We start from the raw sequence: 13292 nt of genomic DNA on the forward strand, positions 1-13292 counted from the left end.
AGCATGTTGCCTGCCTTGGGATTGGTGGAAAGGTGGCAATGAGACCAGTGTAAACCTCTTTTCCAGCTTTCTGTGATCTCATTTGAAACCCTTCATGGTGTTATTTATTGTAAATACACCACCATGTATTTTAACATACACCATGTTCTATTTAAAATGAAAAATGTATTACATTAACAGTTGGATTTGAGGGAACTAAATGTTCTTGACTCACCTCTTACAAATAGTTAAAATTACAATATGTAATAGCTAATACCAGACTACAGGATGCTATTTATGATGAACAGGATGACAGGACACCCTGGCACACCCTCCACTGTAATAGTGTTTGACAAGCACTGTTGGCATGAATTAATTTCTTGATCATTGTGATGGTAGGCAGTTTCATGGACTGTTTTGGGTAAATATTGGTCTATTGCAAATGTAGGATGAAAGCAAACAATGCTAAAACAACATCAACCTTCAGACAACAAATGGATGGAAGTTCCGATACAGACAGGTAGGCTGGTGCACAAAAAGGAGACATCATAAAGTGCTGACATGATTTATTGTTGATTATATGTATTATCTTGGCAGATCATGAAAAGATAAGGCTACATAAATGTTTGAGTTACATATTAGATCCTGTAGACTACTCATCATAGGCAAATTAACGCTTATATTTATCATCAACGCTCCAAGACCCCGCCCACTCAGTGATGTTGGTTGTCAAGACCCCTGATGGCATGGTGAAGTCGTCTTTGGGGTCACCGTTGTAGTTGCCGCAGATACCTTGGAGGTTGCCATAGTAACTGCTCGATACTGTGACCATCACAAGTGTGCTCCAGTCAAAGCTGACCTCTAACCCCACAGATGATTGGATGGTTCCTCTAATGCCAGACACTGTGATCTCGATGTTGCCAGACTCGAGAATGACTGGGAGGGACTTGCGGACACCATCCACCTGGGAAATGTTGAGAAACAAAATATTTAAAAAGAAACCAAGATGGACATTTTTTACAATCATCAGGGATCTAGTGATTAGTTAACAAAGCCCACCTCCACACTTCCCCTCTGGCCAGACTGGATTGAGATACGGCGGCCTAAGAGGTACACAGTTGTGGAGCGGAGGTAGGAACCTCTAGAGCTTCCCCGCAGCTCGTTCTTAGTCAGGATGTTGAAGTCGTTCAGGGTGGGGTCTCGTCTTGTGGTGTTGACCAGGGTGTAGGAGTGGGTGCCCTGGAAGGAGAAGAGGGTCCCGTCGAAGGTGGAGAAGTGGGGGTCTCCCATAACCCAGCATACAGCCTTAGACAGAGCCTCACACACCGCCTGGTCCTTCTCCACCACACAGCGCTCCTTTTCCCTGCACTGCATGTCCACACATGGATCTGGCCACACAACATCACAAATGTGGGTAAGATACTGCTTGTTGAAAATAATTCATTATATACTATGGACATTATATGCTGATTAGGAGGTTCTATTTAGTATGTGTGTGTGTTTCTGTACTGTTTGCAGCATTACTACTTTACACAGTCTGAATCACAAAACAAATCTCTTCACGCATACCTCTGAGGTAAAAGATAGATTTACTTTGTAAGTTATTACCTTTCAAGTAGCAGCCCAAGACTCCGCCCTTCACCCTACACTCATCCCCCTTGTCACACTGGTTGTTCTGACAGGTGAACTGCCCTGCTTTGCAGCTGCACACCTCTTGACACTCCTCCATCATCACCGACTGGCCGGACTGACAACGACAATCAACATCATTAACAACAATACTAGCTGACAGTAGGTTATTTTGTTTCGTGGCATTACGAGTGTCAAGTCACCTTGTAGTACCTCCCCTTCACCACACAACCACAAGTGTCCATAGCAACACACACTCCCCCGTCAAACACTAATCCTTCATCACACTGACAGCCCTCCTGGCAGGGGGGGCAGCGGGCAGGGGCACTTAGGGAGGCACAGGTGGAGGAGCAGGTGTCAGAACACAGCTCATAGTGTGTTTTTGCCGGACACTGTAGGGCTGGAGAGGGGAGGGAAAGAGGGATATCAGTGACACAAAGGAGTAAAAGTAGGTCCGATTTCTGTTGTCAATATCAAATGTGACTCACGACAGAAGGAGTTGTTTCTCCAGCTTATTACTGTGGCACCAGCCCCCTGACAGAGAGATGCATAAATCTGGATGTGTCGACACAGTACTTCCTGTCCCCCTCCTGGGAGTGTCAATTCTTTCACACACGCCTCATAGTAGCCGGATGGGGGTACTACTGCATGGCAGGCAGCAAAAGGGCCCTGGCGTGCCCTGATGATGTCACAAGCCTTCTCAGACTCTGGCTTTTTCTGCGGCTCAGGTTCTGGACAGACAGACCCGTTACATCCTGTCTGACATGTGACCCCTTTCTCTGATATCACCCACCCAGCGGTGAACGCCCCCTCTGAGAGTGCCTGAGTGTTGTCGGGCAGCCGGAAGTCGTCATTAAGTTCGTTGTTATAGTTACCACAGAGACCAAGAGTAATGCCATTGTAGGTGGAGGGGAGATGCACTATAACCCCGCCCACGGTGTCATAGGTCACCTTTAGGCCAAAGTCTGTTACAACAACAATGTTTACTCCATTCTGATTGACCAATACTTTTCCTTCACCTAAGGATAGAGGGAGATGGGCCCTGATTTCATTCACCTATCAGAGGAGAAAGATAACTTTAGCTGGTGTCAAGTGTATTATGTAATATGAAAGGACAGATATAAAGAGAGAGAGAGAGAGTCGGATGGATGGAATCAAAGGGATACCTACCACTACTTGCCAGAGCAGTCCAGGAATCATGGTGATCTTGTATATGGATGTCTGTATTTCAACCCTCCTGGTCACTCCCCCCTCGGCGGTCTGCTGTTGTACTATCACAGTGAAGGGTGTCATCCCTCCATCCTGCTCCACCTCCACTAACTTATACACACAGTCCCCGTACACACTGAATGCACGCCCATCAAATGACTTGTACTCCCTGACCCCGCCCACATGGCAGGTGCTAATATTTTTTGGGACGCAGGCCAGCAGGCCATCCCTTAACGCACACTCTTCATTGGCTCCACAGGTGAAGGTAGTGTCACATTCAACTTCACCATCGTCAGAACACACACAGCGAGGGCTGCAGTGCCCCCCGGTGCCTGGGATGAACACCTGGCCGCTGGTATAATATTGGCCCTGGTACACACAGCCACACTCTGCCACAGGAACACACATGTTGTCGCTAAGCAGGAAGCCGTCATTACATATACATCCCTCTCTACAGGGGGCGTTGTTGCAGCTGTAATCCTCCTTTAGTTGGCTGCAAGTCTCAGGACAGCCTGGGGCACACACCTCGTACTGGCTGTTGGCTGGGCATGAAGATGCTAAAACACAGTAATACACACAGAGATCACATACACGGTAAATAAGCTGAGGGTTTCAAGAAAGGAGTCCTTCATTCATGATGCATACAGTAACTGCATGATATGAGTGTTTGCTTGCACGCAAGCACTTATATGTGTGTTTAACTCACGGCAGAGACTGTCTGATCTCCAGGTCTCCACTGTGGCTTGTGCATCCTGGCAGGCAGTGGTGTAAGATGTGAGGGCGCTACACAGGACAGATGCATGGCCTCCATACACACATAGGTCAAACACACAGTCCTCCAGGTAGTCCTGGGGGTCTACCTTGGCGTGACACTGTCTAAACGGGCCCGACTTGTCAGTTATCTGGCCACAGTACACCCCTGACTGATATTTCTGCCTCTGGGTTGGGTGACATTTTGGACACTGGCCCCCTGGGCAATCATTGGAGCATCCCACAGCTCCACCCACCTGCCAGCTCGACCCGAAGGCAGTGGGATTGGGTGCTGGGCTTTGGTCCGGTTTGAGGAAGTCATCACCCGGTTGGCCATTCCAATTCCCACAAAGGCCGGCGATGACGGCCGAGTATGAACTGGGCAGTGTAAGAGCGACGTGGCTCCTCCAGTCAAACTTTAGAGTGAGGCCAAAACTTGTCCTTACCACGCCAAAGTAGCCAATACGAAGCACTGACAACTGGCCAGACTCTGCCTCAAACGGAAGGTTTACATACTGGCCGAGTATCTGTAGACAGACAGAAAACATAAGGAGAACAGAAATAGAAGAGCATTCATTCCTGTGATTATTTCACTGTCTGAATGTGTCAGTCTGTCTGCAGCAACGTTACAAGTTAAAGTATTTCAGAATTTTAATGAAATTACAATGGCAGCTACTGTTAATTTAAGCTTTTGTAATAAGTCCTCAGGATTGGTTGACAGCAGTTAGAGCACAAAACTCTAATTTTTGAATCTTATATTTCTATAATTGCCAGTAGAACTGTAAAAATGTTTCCACAGCTTACCACAACTTTTCCAGGATTGTCGCTGCTCAAGGTCAGGGTATGGTTGAGGACGGTGATGGACACTGTCTTGGTGTAGGCCACTGCCTTGTTCCTCCCCCGGTTCTCGTTCTGAACCTGAACCTCAAATGGCGTCAGCAGGGAGCCTGTCCCACCAGTACCCACCAGACGGGACAGGACGTAGGTGCAGGTTCCCTGGAAGTCAAACCTCCGGCCATCAAAGGTGCGGTAGTGGGGGTCACCAGAAGCTTGACACGTAGAAAAGGATGTTGGATAGCAGTCTCTCACGCCGTTGCGTAGCTCGCACACTTCTGACTTCTTACATGTGGTGGATTCACACTGAGCCTCTGCCTTTCCAGGGACACACCTGCACCTCTTATTACATTGGCTGTCAACCCAGAATGTGGTACCTGTAGGGTAGTAGCGGCCCTGGTACTGGCAGCCACAGCTTGTGCTGCGCACGCAGCTTTCCCCACTGAGGACAAAGCCACTGTTGCATTGGCAGCCCTCCACACAGGGTTCCTTACACTGGGCTGGGGCATCTAGATCAATGCAAGAAGCAGGGCAGGCCGAACCACAGGCATCATAATGGCTGTTGGCTGGACACTGCAGAGCTGGGGAGAGGAGACATAAAGTTAATAGCTGGGATTAGGAGCGTATGCAGCGTATGACACCATCTAACAAGAGGACACAGGACCGGAGGGAAGGAATAAAGAGAAAAAACTTACGGCATTTAGCGTCCATCCTCCACTGGGGGCTGATCTTTACACCCTTGGCCAGACAGGCGTCATCATAGAGTTTCAGGTTGTCACAGAAGAACATTCTGGCGCCTTTGTTGATACACACGTCAAAGATACAGTTGTCAAAGAAAATGCTAGGGTCCAGGGCCTTGTGGCAGCTGGCAAACGGCCCGTCCGTCTTGGTCAGGATTCCACAGAACTCGTTTTCCCCGTACCTTTTCTGGAGCTGGGGGCTGCATTCCGGACAGCTCCCTTTACAGTCGTCATTGCAAAAGCTGTCTTTATCATCACCTTTCCAACTCTTGGCAAACTCAAGCACCGTGGGGAGGCTGGTATTTAAGGGGCTAGTCCGATCATCTCCACGATCACCGTTGTAGTTTCCACACAGACCCCCAAGGAATCGGAAGTAGCTGCTGGGAACAGTAATGTAGAGATCCATGTTCCAGTTGTACTTGACCTCCAGACCAAAATCAGTGGTCAGAACAGCATAGCCCCTTCTCTGTTCTATGTTCAGCTTCCCCCTAGCCAGGCTGATTGGTAGGTAGATCAGCTCTCCGTTTACCTGGGAAAGAAGGGGCATGATACCACTCATTAGTCCTCATCTTTATTTACCACAGACCTACCTACAGCATATGTTTATGCTATATTGTATGTCTGAACTCATATTTCCGAACATTTGATCTCTCACCTGCACCATAGATCTCTGACTGCTGATGACCACAGTCTGATTGTAGACAGTTATGGTCACTGTCCTGACATAGGACACTCTCCGCTCTCCTCTGTGGTTGTTCTTGGTCAGTACTGTAAATGCGGCCAGGCCCTGTGTCAGATCAGTAACTGTTGCCATGGTGTAGGTGCAGGTGCCCTGGAAGTCGAACCGATACCCATCGAAGGTCTGGTAGTGGGGGTCTCCTACCGCGTGGCAAGTTGCCTTGGAAATGTGAACACATTCACCTTTCTGGCACTCTTCCTTTTCCCTGCATTTGATCTTGTCACAGGGATCCGGGGGAGGAGTAGGAGGCACAGCAGCTAAAGGTGGGCAGGGAGGGGTGACACAATGTTCACTTTACACTTCTCAGCTCGAGAGTTTTAGCAGAATATATCTGTTTACAGATATATATATATACGTATATATATAAGAATTAAACTGTAATATTGCTGGAAATGTGTTGCCTGTCTCTAAAGGAATGCATCTGTGTAAGCATTGTTAAGGTGTAGGATCAAAGAACTGAGTATGGCGTAGTGAAAAGTAACATAACTACTCAAAAAAAACAACAAAGAATTTACCTGAGGAGCATACACCTGAGGTACCATAGCCATCGTACTGTTTTCCTCCATAGACGTATACAGACAGAATTGAGTCTCCCTCGATGATGAAATGATCCTGTGTCTTACCCAGACTGACAATGCTCCACACATACTTGTCATCTGGCAGGAAAGTGTTCCACTGAATCTGGCCCTTTTCTTGTGTATTTATGCCATAGATCTTCACACTGTGAACCCCCTCCCGCAGTGATAGAACCACTGCAGTACTGCTGAAACCATCCAGGGTTTCCACAGACCAATCGCTGGGCGACTGGGAGGAGGGTAAGATGGAGGTCAGGAAGGGGTCGAATGGTTTGTTGTTGCTGTAATACATCACCATCACCTTCTTGTTACTTTGGATCAACAGAGGAGAGTCAAATGTGACACGCTCAAAGAAAGCCTGGCCAGCCTGGAGTTTCTGACTGGTTGCGGACTTCCCCCGAATAACTGTCACCACTGTGCCATCCTCAGTGGCTATGATGTGGGCCTGGTCCTCGGAGTGTCCAGCTGGGTGCATAGCAGGGACAAGGTAGGAGGTGGACAGGAGGTGAAGTGGAAGGAGCTGCTCATATACATGGTTGCAAGCGCCTCCTAACCAAGAGCACTGGTGCCCTACCAAAACAGCCAAAGGGTGTTTTGACTTTACCTGCATCCCGGTCAAATCGGAACTACTCTGCAGCAGGTAGCTCTGATACGGCTTCATGATTACATTAATGTTCTGGCGAGCGTTCCAAGTTCCAACGCCATTGATTTGGACACTGGTAGGTGACTGAAAAGTTACTGTGTTGAGCTGGGGTCCGTTCACTACAGCCAGCAGCTTCATCATGTTGCCAGGCTCAGTGACAGGGGTGTAAGCCCAGTATTCTACCCCCAACTGGTGGGACGGTAGTACTCTGGAGCTGTCACCTGTATGATCGCGGGTGTTAAAGGCAACCAATGAAACATCGGCACTTGAGGACACCTGGACAACGCTGGAGGAAAGGCCAGATTTTCGGAGCTCTGCTCCTCCAGGCAGCGTCACCCATTTGGTTTCCTTCCCACCTAGCCTTACTGTGGTGGTGAAGCGGGGGGATTCGAGATGGATCTGCACTGTAGCGGGGATCCCTTGGGAGGTGATGGCCAGTTGCAGCTTCTGACCTGGGTAATTCTCCTCGTAGTTGGTCAAGAATGCTGTGACAAACTCTTTTCCTACAGAACAGCCTTGTGTCACTGCAGACAGAAGTAGGAGGACGGGGAGGTACAGAGTTAATGTTTATTTGACGTAGATTTAAACATTAGAACGTTATCAACATAACATCATCGACACACAAACATAAGACAATAACACAAAGACAATTCCATACAGCTCCATCTAGCATTCTAGAATGGAACCGGGAGAATCCAGCCCACCAGCACTACCCAGCTGATGGCCCTGAACCACCCAGAACATTCTTCAACAGACCATTTTATAGATACAACAGTTCTCAAAAGTCATTGGTCCATCCTCCAGACATGCAGCTATACCAAATCTCTTCTGTCATTGGTTAAATCCTTAGAACAATACAGTTGAATCCACATTGTCTTCAGACCAACTGTCTCTTCCCCCCCAGGTGACAAGAACTCTCTCAGGTCACCCAGACTTCCCGTCTCTTAGACTTCACGTCTCCTAGTTAGGTGTCATAAAACTGCAAATGGCATCTCTACCAAATGGAGTTGAATCAACATTCATTGTATCAAGCTTCTTAACCAACTGTAAACTTCTCCTAAAACACATTCATTGTACATAGGCCCAAAATTTCTTTCACATTCCCACACTTTTTCTTTTTGTACAATTGATGTCAACCAACAGTAGTAAACAGTTCTTTAAAAACAAAAAAGTCTAGCTTCAATACAATTCCTAATCAGGATACAAAATGTCATAGTGTAGTAGTCGTCTCTTGTTGCGTGTGCGCATGTGTTAGGCAATTACCCTTCCGTAGTATCAATTTTGAAACTGCAATTCCTTCGCTTGCACATACCCGCCACCGTCGCTGTTGATTCTGTCTGTAAACTGTGACAAATGCCGTTGCCATTCTTCCTGTCTTTCAGGACACTCACGGAACCACAGCCTTGATCTTTCCGATCCAAGCGCTGTCTTTCTGGAAATTTTTGCAGACATTTTTTCAACAGACGGCGGACTAGCACATTCGGAAGAAAAAATTATGTGTATTTTTATGGATTAGTTCTTTCCTTAACTTATACTCCTCGTTGTTTCAAACAAACATTTAACACAAAAGACAAACTTATACAATTTCCTCACATTTTCTTTAACTTCTCTTTCCTCACATAAAAGAGAAGTCAGGATTCAAATTCTACATAGAAAACTCCACATCAAATTAGCCGTTTACACATACATCCAAATCCTGGTCGGCAATCTGCAACTCGCCCATTTGGTTAGGATTTATTAACAAATGTTTGCCATGCATTTGTCTACCACCAGACTTAGAATTAATCATAACACACACATCTCAGTAGCAATAAACTCATGCAGAACTCGTAACCCCTAATGGGACTCAAGATCCTTTGTACGACTTCAACGCAACGGGCCTCTAACCCTTTAACATGTATTAGTATACTTAGTAATTACATTACTTCAATAGATAGCTCATACAATTCCAAAATATCGCAATAACATGTATTTTTGAGAAAGAAAAAAATTTGGTAACTAGATATGACAATTTCAACCAATCCATTTACAGATCAGGATCCACTGTGAGTTTCGAGAACATTCCATATTACCCATACACTCATCCACACACCCATGGATGGACAACCATATGCACTATGCATATGACAACTGGCGCAGCAACAAATAAACTGGCCATCTGCATCTTTGAACTACACAAAGACTAAACACAGACCACAACTGCATCTTTGAACTACACAAAGACTAAACACAGACCACAACTGCATCTTTGAACTACTCAAAGACTAAACACAGAGGATTTACAGTAGGAATGTAGCAATATCACAGATAGAATTGCACATCTATTTATCGGACTAAAATTGTACCATTCAAACAAAACCCCATCAAATTCAACAATAACTTTAACCTCACCATAACTTCGCTCAAAGTAATCGATCTCAGTAACTCACCACTTTCCCCTGTTCAAAATGCTGCATCGAACCACCTGACCCTGAGGAAGAATCCCGTTCTTGCCACTCACGAGTCCAGGTTGGATCTCAATGAACATCCGGGTGCCCCCTCCAAAACTGTCGTGGAAGTTTTTTAGAGAATCAATCGTTTAAGCTGAAGTCGGGTGAAGTACAGAGTTAATGTTTATTTGACGTAGATTTAAACATTAGAACGTTATCAACATAACATCATCGACACACAAACATAAGACAATAACACAAAGACAATTCCATACAGCTCCATCGAGCATTCTAGAATGGAGAATCCAGCCCACCAGCACTACCAGGCTGATGGCCCTGAACCGAATACGACAGTTCTCAAAAGTCATTGGTCCATCCTACAGACATGCAGCTATACCAAATCTCTTCTGTCATTGGTTAAATCCTTAGAACAATACAGTTGAATCCACATTGTCTTCAGACCAACTGTCTCTTCCCCCCAGGTGACAAGCTTCCCCCCCTCAAGCTTCTTAACCAACTGTAAACTTCTCCTAAAACACATTCATTGTACATAGGCCCAACATTTCTTTCACAGTAGAAAGACATTTTGGAGATTGAGATTTTTGAAAATGTTGACTTTTTTTATTGCAGTTCCCACAGGTTTTGAAAATACTTGAAGGTTTTTAAAGACATGAACTTTGAAAGTGCTTGAATTCAAGTTGATATATACTGTATACGTGTTTATATATACACTGAAAAATAAACCATGAAACCATATACCAAATATAGGATATGAATAGAAATGCTTGTCACTCACTGTTCTATTCAATACAAAACTAATGAATTTGCTCTTTCAAATGGAGATAATACTCTTGGGATTTCAATGAAATCTTGCAGAAGTTCAGTGAAATGTGGAATTGTAATACTGATCCTCCCTGACAAAATCTGCGCTAATGAATGTATGCAGTGTATACTATTTTTACTCATCATTCAAGTACAATATTTAGGTTGCTTTTTCAATTATCACACCCCTGTAGATCCATCTGAGCCATTTCAAAATTACATTTATAGTTCTTCCATGTTTGGTTTGTTACCATTGCATTATCATTATTATTAAGACAAAAGCATCTTTGCTTAAATATTTTGATCAAAGCAAATCAAAATGAATGTGTCCTGTTGAAAAGCAGCAAGGAAATTCACCCATGCAATAGGTTTCTTACTGTCAAGTTCAAATACTTTTTTTGTCAAACAATACAACCCAACAAGTTAATTGTTCTGCCATGCAAAATCATCATCATCAAGTTTTAAATTGATAAAGATTTGTAATTACAGTAAATCAAGATAACAAATACGGAATACGTGACTTCAGTCCCTTGAGAGTGAGTTCCAGGATAATTTAACTCCACCAGCTGTTTTCCCATTCATTGTTATGCAACAACAGACTATTCTACTCAGGCTCCACATTCTTTTCCCATCATAAGTTTGGCAAACCAATCTCCCTCATACCATGTTTTCTCCTGTTCTGGTTAAATCCAGTTTAGAGTGGAGTTTATTAACTGTGCAGAGTTTATTAACTGCGCAGATAGTAGTCAGCCATTTTAGGCCCCAAAATCTAACCTCAAGTAACCTTCCCTGGTTTGCCTCGCTGTCGCTGTCCCATAATCAATTTCCCACGACACAGTTGCTATCATATCCATAATGCTGAATATTGTTTTTGAAGTATCTCTTTATAAAATGTGTTCCCATTGCTACAATGCTAACATATTTTTACTAGAGCCTAACACAATGTTTATTTCATATTTTGGAAGATGTTACTGCTTTCAGTAATAACATTAAAAGTGAAAACTGGTTCTTACCTGAGAACAGTGCCACGGCAACACATAACAGCACAGGTTTAGTCTTCATGTCTGATTTATTGTGAGATAAAGGTCTCTTTTTGAAGTTGAGCCCTGTAATATATAATGTGTAAGATAAACATCAATACAATTTAAAGTACATATCAAAAGACAAAAGAGTTCAATATAAGGTACACATCAAAAAACGGAATAGTTCAAATACAATCATGGAATAATACAAAATAATAAATCGAATATTTACTATAATAAATATTTGTAGGTTTACTACAACTGTTTAACAAGTTTCAGAACCAGGATTGAATCTAAATGTGTTAACTGCTATAGACCAAGAGCGCCCAATGTAGTCCGCAATACACTCATGTACTTTAAGTAGTTTCCAATAGGCAATGCATCATACTTCTTACAGTAACTGCATTGTATCCAATGTAAAAATGGCTAAAAGTGTGGATGCTATACCTGTTAAGGCTCTTTGCAGAAGAGGTGAGATGTACAAAGAGGAGGATACTCTTATATAGAGATGAGATCAACCCATCCTTCTAAAATCCTAATAATTCAACAATATGACTGATGCATGCAAGCATAACGTCTGTGCATATTGATTTAAATTATATTAACAAAACACCACTACTGAAGTTTCAGGAAGACATTCCATTTATTATAGACAGACCATATGCTGTATGGACCATATGCTTGACACAGGATATAATTTTACCACATCCTAGATAACAAACTAAACGGCTCATTCTGACCTTTTTTCCCAGTCATAATCGAAACAGTACAGTACTGAAACATTGGATATGCATCTGAACCACATCATGGAAAACTATATGACACAACCAAGTAATTTTTCCCAATTATGTAAACTAATTGTTATACAGTAAAACAGAAAGAAAGAATATACAGCATCCTGTCAAATAAATGTGGGATCGATTTTAAGTAAATTTACAGCAATTACATGTCATATATAATGCCGACTGTGGCTGGATAACACGAGCCCCAGTATGCGTAATAGAAGACGGGGGCCCCTTTTTGGTGCGTGCCAACACACTTGAAGCTCAGCTACTAAAGTCATTGTTCAGTTAAACTCCTTACATAAACTTTTAATCAAAAGTACATAAGCCACCTGATCTTTTGTAATGATAACATATTCAATATACTTAGGGTGTGTATACTGTATGCGTAAAAGAAGACGAAGGCCCCTCTTCCTGGTGCGTGCCAACACAAGATACTATACAAATACAATGAACTGGAAATCCCCTTTCTTATTTTAAAACAGACTTCCGTCTTAGTTTAATTCATGGTGAACGTTAGAAACTGTTTTATTTTTTAGATGACTGCCATTTTTATTCGATTTGCTAAATAAGCATTATCAAGTATTTAGGTTATTGTTAAGAGTTTTAAGAGGGTAATCTTGTCACATGAATGAATACGGCATTCTTGCCGGGATGTGCTATTCAATAGTCAAATATCCTTTGTACTTGGCCCGCAAACTGTTACCGCTTTCATTGGTTACACTCAATATAGCATTCACTTTTTGAAATACAATTTACAATGGCCAATTACAGTAGATTGATTTCCAATAGTGTAGGCCAACTAATATAACCAAAAACTCACTTATACTCACAAATATTCTAGAAGTTGGGTCAAATGATCATGACTTGCTTTTCATCATTAATTTGTCATAACTCAAAGTTAATTTATTTTGTAGCAGAATCCTGATATTCTCAGGACAAAATTATTTCAGAGTGGTATATAGGCCAAACCTTGCTCTTTACCAGATACTTGTGACTATGTATAGTATGCCTACTTGCTTGCATTAGTAACAAATCATTTTAATTAATCAATTTGCTGCCTTTCTGCAAGACACCAAATGCATATCCATTTCTCATCAATTAACCTTTTTGGTTATAGTTATTTCACTCAGGCAGTC

The 13292-nt window shown here is 43.3% G+C and overlaps 1 protein-coding gene across 1 annotated transcript; it reads right to left on the reverse strand.

Moving 5' to 3' along the window:
* Nucleotides 1–528: 528 nt before the first annotated feature.
* Nucleotides 529–11839, reverse strand: LOC134023426 (IgGFc-binding protein-like). The gene is made up of 13 exons (XM_062465536.1): nt 11819–11839; nt 11363–11455; nt 6396–7622; nt 5797–6137; nt 5097–5670; nt 4372–4982; nt 3524–4094; nt 2779–3374; nt 2097–2664; nt 1812–2008; nt 1588–1726; nt 1039–1367; nt 529–943 (listed from the first exon to the last, which is right to left on the reverse strand). Exons 2-13 carry the CDS (start codon nt 11409–11411, stop codon nt 650–652), a joined length of 5496 nt encoding a protein of 1831 aa, XP_062321520.1. The 5' UTR covers nt 11412–11455; nt 11819–11839; the 3' UTR covers nt 529–649.
* Between the last annotated feature and the right edge of the window lie 1453 nt (nt 11840–13292).

Source organism: Osmerus eperlanus, chromosome 7 (assembly GCF_963692335.1).
Source record: "Osmerus eperlanus chromosome 7, fOsmEpe2.1, whole genome shotgun sequence".
In the NCBI taxonomy this organism is placed as follows: domain Eukaryota; kingdom Metazoa; phylum Chordata; class Actinopteri; order Osmeriformes; family Osmeridae; genus Osmerus; species Osmerus eperlanus.

What these genes read in the sequence shown, in the direction of transcription:
- LOC134023426 (XM_062465536.1), bottom strand. Translation starts at nt 11,411, where the DNA reads ATGAAGACTAAACCTGTGCTGTTATGTGTTGCCGTGGCACTGTTCTCA. An exon ending in GACTGCTCTGGCAAGTAGTG is followed by an intron (nt 2,665 to 2,778) that starts GTAGGTATCCCT and finishes CTCCTCTGATAG; the next exon opens with GTGAATGAAATCAGGGCCCA. An exon ending in GAGAAACAACTCCTTCTGTC is followed by an intron (nt 2,009 to 2,096) that starts GTGAGTCACATT and finishes TCCCCTCTCCAG; the next exon opens with CCCTACAGTGTCCGGCAAAA.